The 11,604-nt window shown below is 37.6% G+C and overlaps 2 protein-coding genes across 3 annotated transcripts; both read right to left on the minus strand.

Moving 5' to 3' along the window:
• Window positions 1–154: 154 nt before the first annotated feature.
• fam89b (family with sequence similarity 89 member B) lies at window positions 155–2,511 on the minus strand. Its single transcript, XM_056247675.1, has 2 exons — window positions 1,749–2,511; window positions 155–881 (listed from the first exon to the last, which is right to left on the minus strand). Exons 1-2 carry the CDS (start codon window positions 2,097–2,099, stop codon window positions 612–614), a joined length of 621 nt encoding a protein of 206 aa, XP_056103650.1. The 5' UTR covers window positions 2,100–2,511; the 3' UTR covers window positions 155–611.
• A 2,495-nt stretch (window positions 2,512–5,006) lies between these two features.
• Window positions 5,007–11,563, minus strand: znrd2 (zinc ribbon domain containing 2). 2 transcript variants are annotated; one of them, XM_056247672.1, is made up of 4 exons: window positions 11,453–11,563; window positions 10,918–11,066; window positions 5,589–5,673; window positions 5,007–5,498 (listed from the first exon to the last, which is right to left on the minus strand). In XM_056247672.1, the coding sequence occupies exons 1-4, from the start codon at window positions 11,466–11,468 to the stop codon at window positions 5,050–5,052; spliced, it is 699 nt and encodes a 232-aa protein (XP_056103647.1). In that variant the 5' UTR covers window positions 11,469–11,563; the 3' UTR covers window positions 5,007–5,049. The 2 variants fall into 2 exon arrangements, with proteins under 2 accessions (XP_056103647.1, XP_056103649.1); XM_056247674.1 differs by lacking the exon at window positions 11,453–11,563 and adding an exon at window positions 11,317–11,340.
• Window positions 11,564–11,604: the final 41 nt, after the last annotated feature.

Here is an 11,604-nt window from a genome sequence, read left to right on the forward strand (position 1 = left end):
GACAGAAAATGTAGCTAAAAATAAAGGAAACAAACCACTTTTACTGAAGTATATTCTTGAGACCATCAGCAAAAAGGTAAAGTTTGACATGTTTTATTACTTTTTCATTTTGTACAAAAGGCAAGTTTAACTTACTAATGGAAAACAGAGGTGGTAAATAATATTGTATAATAAAATAAACAGTATTTCAAATCCTGGTATAAAGAAAATAGACAAGTGATATCTGCCACATCTATAATATAATGAAACTGTGACTTGATATATCAAAAGAGAGAATAATAAGGCATGTCTTTAATTCAATTTTTGATGTATACACCCTTTACCTTAAGTAGAAAAACATCCTAGACTACACTGTTTCTGGCCATAACATCCTCTTCCTGTCAGTCCACATCCGGTCTTTATGACTTCACAGGAAGTAAAAAAGGCAGTTTTCCATGGTTCCCCTGAAACAAGCTTACAATCACCATTGTAATAGTATCCTACAAAAACAAAGGCCTTGATCATTTTGATGCCTATAGAATCCTTCAAACAATGGGGTCATGTTTGTCACGGTTTATTTCGATGAGGATCATGGGAGATCAGATCTATAACTAAGAGAGCGCATGCTTCATTTAAATGGGGATGTGGAAAGAGTCTTTGATCCACTGGTCTCGGGAGTTCTGAGTGGGCTGAGGAAGGGATAACAGCGTCTCCCCACTCTCCCCTTCATTTTCATCTTCATCTTCCTCCTCTTCATCCTCAGAATAGCCATTTTCGGTGTTGAAGGAGCTCTCGCACAAAGAAGAGGAGATGTCCTGGAAAGCTCCTTTGTATTCCTGTATGGACTCATATAGAGACCACAGCTGGCACAGCAAGGACATGTCTAACTGTCGGAGACCAACCTGCAAAAGTCACGAGAACATATGAGCTATGCGGAGTTCCGATACATATTTTAATTACCTCTAATAATACAAACAGCTGTTATGAGTTTGCATAGTAAAAATTTAACATTTTGTAGGGAGAAGACACTCCCTTTAAAAAATAGACTGTAAAAAATTATTTGATCAATATGTTTTTAGATTGCCGTAACTCATCAAAATAAGCCAAGCAATTTTCAACTTTTTTTTAAAGTTATTCAAGATTCAGTTTAAGTCAGTTTAATGCAATTTAAGTTGAAATGACTTAAACATCCAAGTTAGTTAGTTGTACTTAAAAATGTAAGGCAACTAATTTTTAGTGTAACGTAGCTTTCAATAAAACTGTCAAGGAAATGTTAATGAAAATGTTAAACTTTTATTAAAATGCATTTCAAACTAAAATGACTGTCATACAAAAAGATTATTTAACGATTAACATGTTTTTAATGTCTGAATTAAAAGTTGTTTTGATGTTTTTTTGTTTTGTTTTTGGTGGAGCTCAAGTCAAACATGTCTAGGTAGGGTAACTGTCCAGAGACTGTAAAATAATAAATAAATAAATTCACCAAAAAAAAGTTGTATTCAGGTCAAAAGGAGTCAACCTAAAAAGCTTGATATTCTTTAAAAAACTATTTTTGTGCAAAGTTTTTCAAAAATGTATGAAACTACAATGAATAGGCTACGATTACAAATTTAGCCATTTCATTTACATTTTCAAAAAACTTAGCACATGTTTAAAAGATGTACTTTTTAAATAATCTCTGACATTTGTCTTTGACCCATAAATAGCTGCCAATTTAGCAGATATATCTAGTGAAGGTCACACCGGCACATTCAGGCGTTGTCTCGTACCATCTCTTTGCGCAACACGGCCAGCGCTGCGTCAAGGCTAGCTGGTTTACTGCGGCCAAGACAGTCGCTCACTCTGGACTTGCTGATGTCCGCTTGGATGCGTGTCCTCTTGCTGTAGACCTTTTCAATGTCCCTCCATGATCCCCCGCTCGAGTTTAGGATGCCACTCAGTCCTTTGGGTAACGGAGGCAAACCTTCAATGGAACAGACGCTTCCAGCCGGACAATCCGCTGGACTGGACTGAAACCCGTTCATTTCCGATTTCACTGTTTTCGCTTTTAAAATAAAATCCTGGTTTGTAACTTTTCCAGGCCTGGTGTTGTTATTTTTCTCATTTATTTTTAACACCATTAAAAATATGCAATTGAGATTAGATGTACTATCTTTCTATAAAAAGACAAGCTAAAGGTGAGCGCATGACCTTAACTGCAACCAAATGTCACGTCTGAAAACTAACTTCCGGAAAATATAAAGAAAAGTCATATGCGATATTCCTCATATGTAACCGCTGGTCTAAACTAAATTATAACTATAACAGCTCGTTTACACCGTATCTCTTCAGGAGGCATTTGATTTTCCGCTCTTCCTTACTTGCATTTCGTCGTAAAGCAGCGCATTTATTCTACTGCTCGAGATGAAAACAAATCCCTACCCTTAAATATAAGAAAAACTGGTCAGGGAACCCTGGTCGGGAGATCAAGGCGCCCCGCTTTGTTTTCGTTTAACGTTTTCTTTTGTCTTGTGCAGCTAAACCTCGCCTACTGAATCTCTCCGCCCAGTGCGCCGTTTGGCCACAGTGAGGCGCCGTTTCTCATTTCCAGCAGTAATCTCAATATAGTAAGCAAAAAAAAAGTAGGCTATGTGACTATGTGACAGGAAATATGTCCGAATTCACAGTAGCCTACTGATGAAAGAGTAGGCAGAAAGTACCAGAATGACCTATTACTTCCGCAGAGATTCTGAAATGTGCATATGATGGCCACGGGAGAGTATTTGTGAATGGCAGTGGTGATAATGACAGCATAGCAATATGTCCGGAATACATTCATAAGCCACCTTTCCACTGCACACAGTATGACATTACTTCACGACCTAAAAATGTATGTTCTGCATAGTATGCGTGTCACTTTGTGTAGCCTACATGTTAAAATAAACACTCATACTACAGAACATACCTTTATTTTAGCGGTCGTGCTAAGTACCTACCCAACAAACACAGAACGTTGGTACAACGTACCCAACCTTCTAACAACGTTTTAACAACAAGGCCAAAAGGTTGCTATAACAATGTTGCTAGTACGTAGACAGCCACGTTTACATAGTAGTAGAAATGCAACGTGCCACAGACGTTGCCACAACGTTAATGTGTTTGCTGGGTACTCAAGACAGTATGCAATTTCGGACGCAGCCTATGTCAATCATGTTAGCTTTCCTTATGTATATTCTTGAGTCTCAATGAATTTTTAATGATCCCTGTGGAGAAAATCAAGTTTTTAATGTTATTTATTTATATGCCTTTGGTGTTTTTAATATGCTTTAAGACAAACCATGTGCAAATTCATAAGTCAACACCATTGCTGAGTATTTTCAGTAGTGAACCAAAGAAATCGCTGTTGTTATCTACGTGTTGTGACCATGACATCAACACGCAGGTGGGCTTTAGCATATCATTAACTGCTGCAAAGCAGGGGAGTCTAGAGAGAAGCCAGGTTATCCCAGTATATTTTTCTGTTGATATGAAAAATCACAATATAGCAGGTGTATTATGTATGATGCGATGAAATTATGTAGTATTACGACGTTACTGACATTCTAAGTTGTTCAAAGCGTTTCTAAGGATGCTGATTTTTAGAAGACAGCTGCTGACTCTGAGATGGTGAAAAGGAAGATGGTTTGTGTAACATTAGCAACACATTATCATCTGTTTGATAACGTAGTCAAGCAAAAGGCTAATCATATTAATTACCGTTATGTGTCCGAAGTTGAAGAGAGCGATACATAAAACGCACTACCATCCCGATACATTGATTTGTAGATGACCCTTTAAAATCCACTGTTCCACTTCTTAATTTATGGTTAAACAATGGCTGAATTAAACCAGTATTTCCATGCCTTGCCATTGTGCAGTGTTTACAACAGTAAAGTTGACCTAGTGGATCAGGTAGTCTGAGCTTGTGTGATTGAGGGCTAATTTGCATATTCATGATTCCGCTCATACTAAATGAAGCAAGGGTGCTTATTTTCACAGGAAAAAAACTTTTATATGTCATTTTGGTGATCAAAGATGAGTTTTAAGGGATACAATTATTGACAACAGGGAAGGCTTCATCTGAGCTTTGGTGGCCACAGTGAAGCACTTTCTCATTTTCAGCAGTAATCGTAATAAAACCATTGTAGCAGATCATGTTCTTTCTTTCCTTAAGCATTTTCTTGAGTCTAAAATACTTTTTTTAAAGGCTTCATCTGAGCTTTGTGTGGGGAAAATTAATAGAATAAAAAAGGCAATGCATAGAAACACCTTTTTTTTTAAGTTGAACTTTATTAACACTAGCACAATGGTCACTTCTGTCTATTGCTTTACAAAGAAAAACGATAGAAAAGCGCCGTAGTGGAAGGCAAAAACAGGTTTTCCCCATTCCATTGCCTGCATCTCACTTTTTTCAATCCAAAAACGTGTTCTATGTGACTGGCCCTTTAAGGGCCCATCAGTTTTTATTTTTTTGCGTTTAAAAACGGCAAGCTCTGGGCAGCGAAAAAAAAAAAAACGTCTGTATACATCATTGAGGCTGCGTCATTTCAGTAAACTGACCACTACATTCCAAAGTCATTAAGACATTACAATTTATGCTTCACTAGGAATAACAGTCAATTTTATAATAGTTAGGCTACTATTCTGAAATAAGACATCCTTTATGACGTATGCGGCCGACGAATGCGACCACCGGAGGACGCAGTCTTCGAAATGAGACACAGCTAGTATCCTTACCATGGCGAAACTCATAGCATCAAAATGGTGCCACTGTAGTAACATCGTCACAACGGTCAATTCAGTGCTTTCAGAAAATATGGATTTCATAAAGAAATGGGGAAAAAAATCATGAAAAAGAAAAAACAGCTTTTGCAGCTAAAGCAATGTATTTCAACACACAACAGTCACATGCTGCTTTGGAACAAACACAACTGAAACACTCCATTGAGTATGTTACTATATGTATATATATATATATATATATATATATGTGCTGTTCATATTTCATATTATATGTGTGTGTGCTGTTACAGCCCTGATTATAGTTCAGTCTTATGAGAGCTGCAGCTCTTTCAAGCTACGCAGGGATTCGGCACAGCCTCGGATGAGATTGCAGAGCTGGATACTGGCCTCCACTGACGCAGAGTGCTGGAGCTCCTGCGTGGCCCATCTGAGTTTGTGTAGCACCGCCTCCTCTGCGCTCGACAAGGCTGCGTGCTGGAGGGTGTTACCCAAGGACCCTGAAGGAGGTGTAGTCTGGACAGGAGGGTTGGCAGGTGGTAGGAAGTTTGCGCTGGCAGGGGGGGCAGAAACAGGAGTGGACTGTGTGGTGGGAAGGGGACCTCTCAGTCCAGACGCGGCCCCCTCGCAGTGCTCCGGCCGGGGCTGGCCCGTGATGGAGAGAGGGGGTTCGCTGGATGAGGCTCCGTTAGATTCAGGGAGAGACTGACTAGCAAGCTGACGCTCTCGTACCTGTGACAAGGCTGCCTGGGCATTCAAAGCTGAAAAGGAAAGTGAACAAGTTAACAGAGATACACAAGAGCCAAGACTGTACATTCATAAACAATTCAAGAGGCTGCATCTAAACGTACCTGGGTTGTCCTTGTCAACATCGGAGTCCAGCTCTTGACAAGCAACACAGTAATATTTCTTCTGCTTATCTTGCAGCAGAATTGTCTGCAAATATATAGGACAATTCATTGCATTCCTTAATTCATACAATCAAAAATAAATAAATATTAATTATTATAATTCCAGAGGTCTAAACACCTGAGAATGCTAGTACAATGCTTATGTTTCTCTCCCACCCAATTAGAAATTACATTTATCAGCATAATTTCAGTGAAAAGATGAACTGACTTTTAAAATAATTTTAAAATAAGAAATAGAAAAGAAATCTCTTTTCTCTTAATAAGAAAAGAAAAGAAAAAAAGAGGTTTATTTCAAGGTTTAAATCAGATTTTTTTTATTGGTATTGGCAGATATCGGATATTTAATATTAGATTATCATAACATAACAGTAATATTGTGCAATATTATTACAATTTAACGTTTTTCTAATTTAATGTTAAATGAGATTTCTTCCTGTGATGGTAAAGTTGAAGTTGCAGCATCATTACTTTGAGTGCCACATAATCCTTCCAAAATCATCCTGATTTGTTGCTCAATAAACATTTCTTATTATTATCAATGTTGAAAACAGTTGTATTGCTTAAAATATTTGTGGAAACCGTGATAGATTTTTTTCTGGATTTTTAGATCAAAAGTACAATAAAAATATTTTTGTTACATTTAAATGTCTGTAGTGTCACTTTTGAACAATTTAAAGCACATCCGAGTGACACAAAGTGGTGCTCACTACAGAGCCAAATGACGTCCAGCTCCATCTCTCTGGATGTCATGGGTTGAGCTTGACCTAGTCCAGTGCTGTTGGGTAGGGTTAGGAAGAGGTCAGACCTTCTAGCTCCACCCATTATGACCAAATTACATCCAGAAAGGGGAAACTGGACTTCACGCTCCACCCATGGCTCTGCAGTGAGCAGCCTTTCAGGGAAACGGCTTTTCAAAAAATAAAAAATAAAAAATAAAAATACGGTACGGTACTCGATTTTGTCCATAAGTAATTGATTAGCCTTTTTCACATGGAATCGGAAACTATGTCACACAGGGTAAAGTTACTTTCGCTACGGGTCTGCGCCTATTATATTAGTATGAACTTTTCTCAAATAACATTTCCTACCTTTTCTTTTTTGTCTGTTTTCCAAGTTGTTGTTATATAATCTACAGATTAAATAAGGTTTTACTTGTTTGTAACTTCCACGGCCCCTCAGACTGCTGACTCATTGAGATATTACGCTCAAATGTGCCATGGTTGGTTTGTATTCACCGGCTGCCGTGTCATTAACTGAAATATTGACTATTCAGTAAATTTCCTCGCATCACCACACCATGAGAAATTATTTCTTCCGAGACTACAAATGCACAATTTCCCCCCAAGGATAAATTAAACAAACAATTATCCAGAGTCCAATTTAAGTATGTATTAAATTCAGAACAATGCTAATCCCAATAGAATAAATTCTCATTTCTTATTTATATCTTACTTCCTGAGGCATATTATTAGTGCAAAGGAGAATAAATACAATAAATACAACATTACTTAAATAATACAAATAACAACATTATTATTATTATTTATGATGTGCTGCAAGTATTACATCAGATATTATAGTGCATATTTACAGACATTGTCCAGGCAGGGTGTGACCGGTCCTGGTTCTCAATCAAGCAGCAGAGCAATTATTTTTAATGTGTAAAAAGAATTCTATTGCCACATTTATTCTTGTTAGGCTCAGCCATTGCTATAACCGGAAAAATAAGTTTACCCTGTGTGCACCAATCCGGAAGCCAAAAACCCGGAAGTGTGAGAAAGGCTAATTGGATCATTGTCAATACGAGGGTAAATCAATTGTAGAAAAATAGTGATGTCCATGGATAAATCTTTTATAAATACTGAATATTCCATAAAAAATAAGATTGCATATGGTCTTTAAAGCATCCTTGGTGAATACAAGTATTAATTTATTTAAAATCTTACTGTTTATATATATATATATGAAGAGTTCAGATGCAAAAGCCTCTAAACGCCACCTCCGTCAAAAATGAGATAATGACATTGAGTGAAAGCTATCTGAACACAGTACACGTTCAACAAATATATTTGCTTCAAATCCTCGAAATCTCAGCCTCAGCCCATTCAGAAATATCAGTTTGTCGGCAAAAGCCTCTAGACGCCACTTCCCTTTGGCAGCAAAAGCCACTACATCCCGAGAACCAATCAGAAGGCGCGAGCCGCGCGAATCAGTACAGGCTATTTCAATAGAGCGGTGCGCTGAGGAGACGGATTTTTTGAGACGGCTGAGGAGATTTTGTTTTTGGATTCAGATTTTTTACATTTTTAAGATGGAGTACGATGAAATGGAGGAGCCTGTCCTACTGACATCAAAAGGCAGAAGAGAACGTCGTTTATCTACCTCAAAACTCTTCCCGTTAATTTACAAGGCAAAAGAAAATCGGTAACTTTACAGTGAAAATAGCTTGGTCGCAAGTGTAGCATGCACTCATAACAGTTCTTGGTGCAGTGCTGTAACTTTGAAGGAATTTGATTTATTATACTTGAGATATACATTATAATATTACTTTACATTATTTAAGTCTTATAAGCTTCTTATACAAAATGCACAGATATTGATGTTTAAGAATGTTGCTCTGTTCTACTTGATTATACAAACTAAAACTATTAAACTATTTTAATCGCCAATTCTTTTTGCCAATGTGGTTGTACTGTGTGAATCGGGGGGGGGGGGGGGGGGGCTTTTGTCTTTATTCAGACAGGGCAGAAAGGTGACTGCAGAGAAATGGGGTGGGATTTGCAAATAATCGCAGATCTCATTCAGCCCCCCTGTAAAGAGGTGTGTCTACTGTTTAGTTTTGAAATGAATGTGCTCTAATCTTTTTCAGTGTTTCTAGTTACATTTTTATTGATTTTTCAGCTATTTACTATGTCTTGTCCCAAAGAGGTGGATTTAGAGGTTTTTGCGAAAAAAGCACAAGTGGATTTAGCTGTTTTTGACGCAAAAGAAAATCGAATTTGTTAAAAATCACTGAATTGACTCAAGTGACATTTTTGAAAAAAAGTTATTTTATTCAATGACTAATAACCTTATCAGTACCTTTAAAATGAAACTACTGGACGTGAACATAGGAGCCTGATAAAAAATGCTCATTTAAAGAAAATAAGTCTGACGGATTTAGAGGGTTTTGCATCTGAACTCTTCATATATATATATATATATATATATATATATATATATATATATATAGTATATGCCCTAATATATACAATTCTGGCCAGTAATAATATACATATAGGCTATATATATATATATATATATATATAAAATATACACACACATACAGACACATATATAATGTATTACTGGCCAGAATTGTAATATTAGGGCATATACATATTGTATATGCCCTAATATTACAATTCTGGCCATTAATATATATATATATATTAGTGCTGGGCAACGATTAAAAAATTTAATCGCGATTAATCGCATGATTTTCTTGCGATTAATCGCGATTAATCGCATTGTTACGCGCAAAATTGAATAATGAATTCTAGTAGTGTATTGCGCACTTTTGATTTAAATGTACTGCTACAAAAGTGCAATAACATGTGGTTTGCAAAAACTTTAAACAAATAAGGTGCTTTTACACCAGCAGTATTCCCTTTACACAGTATCAATAAAATATTTCTTGTAAATCTCAACTTAAACATTAATGTAATCAAATCAAATATTTAAACAAAGCTATTTGCCACTGCCAGGGCATTACCTTTTATCTAGCTTGTTAAAACGAGTCCAGTTTTCTTTTCTTTTTTTTTCTGAACAGGTATCTTGTATCAGGGAGCAGCAGAAACAGTCTATGTAGTCAAAGGGTCATGATCACTACTACAGATATAAGTCGAACAACGTTACTTCTCTGATAGCAGCTTAGGTTTGGTCATGGCATGCCATGGTTTCCCACGTAAGATTACATTAAACAGAGGTAAAGCCCAATTTATACTTCTGCATCGAACTCACGCCGTAGCTGTGTAGCGCGCGTACCCTGACGTGCATCTCTCCAGAAATGTAACGTCAATTCTACGCGTACCGCAAGCGCTGTGATTGCTAGAACCGCTCCCCGGGTTTCACACTCTCCCTCATGTGTAATTGCGCGTCAACGCGGACAACGACGCAGATATAATATAAATGAAAACCAACGCGTTGTCTATAGCGTAGAGGCTCCGGCGTAAGTCCGACGCAGAAGTATAAATCAGCCTAGAGTGAGGTGAAGTGGTCGAGCACAGGTGCAGCGACAAGCGGGTGCGTTCCTGTGAAACTGTTGCAGTCATGCTCGCCTCACGCACGCGCCCGCGCGTTGCCGAAGTTGAATTGTCTAACTTTTTTGTACACGACGCGCAGCACAAATCATTGGAAGAGAGACTGATCCTCGGCTCGCTGTTTGTGAGTTTCCAGAATCTAAATAGTTATCAGGACATCAACAGGAGGGAATTCACATGGCAGAGCATCCCCGCTAAACTAAACGCAGGCCTATCAGGTAAAGTTATGTATAATTTTAATTTAAGTTAAAAAGGCGCAGCTGCGTAGCGCACAGAAGCCGGTGCCATGCTTACTATCCATAGAGCGCCTGTCATTCACTCGCGGAGCGCTGTCTCCCTTTCTGTTCACTTGAGAGAACCTGCCAAAGCCTCTCCACTGCTTGTTTGGGTGGGTTATTTGCTGGCTGACTAACATCCCACCCCTCCTGTGATCATGGTTTGACTGTAGGCCTATTTGTATTCAGAGGCAGTGAGCAACGGACTTTCAAAAAAAAAAAAAAAACCTCTGCGTTAACGCGCGATAAAAAATTTGTCGGCATTAATTAATAAATGCGTTAACGCGATAATAACGCGTTAACTTGCCCAGCACTAATATATATATATATATATATATATATATATATAATGTATTACTGGCCAGAATTGTAATATTACGGCATATACAATATACGTATATGTCCTAATATTACAATTCTAGCCAGTAATACATATATATATATATATATATATATATATATATATATATATATATATATATATAAAATTACTGGCCAGAATTTAAATATTAGGGCATACTTACAGTTTTTAAATATGGCACCTCAATACGTGTGTGTGTGTGTATATATATACATATATATATATATATTATGTAATGTTTATATATATTATGATTATACATGTATATTAACAATAATGACAATAATGTTATGAAGTCACTGATGAGTGAATGTAAAGTGTTTTACTCTCACCCCACACAGCTCACAGCAATCCCCCAGCATCTTATATCCCTTCAGCAGATAGTCTCCCATCAGCTTGCTGATTTTGTCCTGCCGCTCCCGTCGAGCCTGAATCACCTTCATCTCCGCCTCGGAGGGAGGTTCCCATTCAAAGTCTTCATCTAGATTCATCAAAGCACATGGATTCCTCATGTGTGTGTCATTAATGTACAGATGACAAACAGCCAGCCAGCTAACATCCATGTGTTTGGAGATTTCAGACAGTTACACGACTTTAGGTTCGGTTGTCCAAAGACTGTATAAAATAAGTTTGTCACTAATAATCATTTATGATAAAGGCATTGTAAAGACCTAGATATTTCGAATAAATTAAAGCTACACACCCATACCGACAGACCTTGAAGCGCTAACCTGCTAGCGTGAGATGTTATTTTAGCGCGTCTGCACGTGCACTACTTTAGCACGACGGAAGTATGTGAAGTGACTGAAGATTATTGAGAGATATAAATAGGGAAGTCAACAACAGAATAAGCAAAACACATTTTACCTGCGTTAAGGGCCATGCTTTCCTCATCAGCCGCCTCACAACACAGATAACGTTTCCTGCTGCTCGAAACATCAGCGGTGAAATGTGTGTGTAAAGTGATGAGAAAATGGACTGGCGCCATCTAGCGAGCTGAATGTAGGTCCTGACCTATG

Source organism: Rhinichthys klamathensis, unplaced genomic scaffold, assembly GCF_029890125.1.
Source record: "Rhinichthys klamathensis goyatoka isolate OS25496 unplaced genomic scaffold, OSU_Roscu_1.1 h1tg000050l_1, whole genome shotgun sequence".
Taxonomy (NCBI): Eukaryota; Metazoa; Chordata; class Actinopteri; order Cypriniformes; family Leuciscidae; genus Rhinichthys; species Rhinichthys klamathensis.

Excerpts from the sequence above, each read along its gene's own strand:
- fam89b (XM_056247675.1), bottom strand. The coding sequence starts at position 2,099 with ATGGTGTTAAAAATAAATGAGAAAAATAACAACACCAGGCCTGGAAAA. Across the intron at positions 882-1,748 it reads CCGTGTTGCGCAAAGAGATG|GTTGGTCTCCGACAGTTAGA; the intron begins GTACGAGACAAC and ends TGACTTTTGCAG.
- znrd2 (XM_056247672.1), bottom strand. Across the intron at positions 5,674-10,917 it reads ATTGCTGTGAGCTGTGTGGG|ACAATTCTGCTGCAAGATAA; the intron begins GTGAGAGTAAAA and ends ATATATTTGCAG. Across the intron at positions 5,499-5,588 it reads TGTTGACAAGGACAACCCAG|CTTTGAATGCCCAGGCAGCC; the intron begins GTACGTTTAGAT and ends TTTCCTTTTCAG.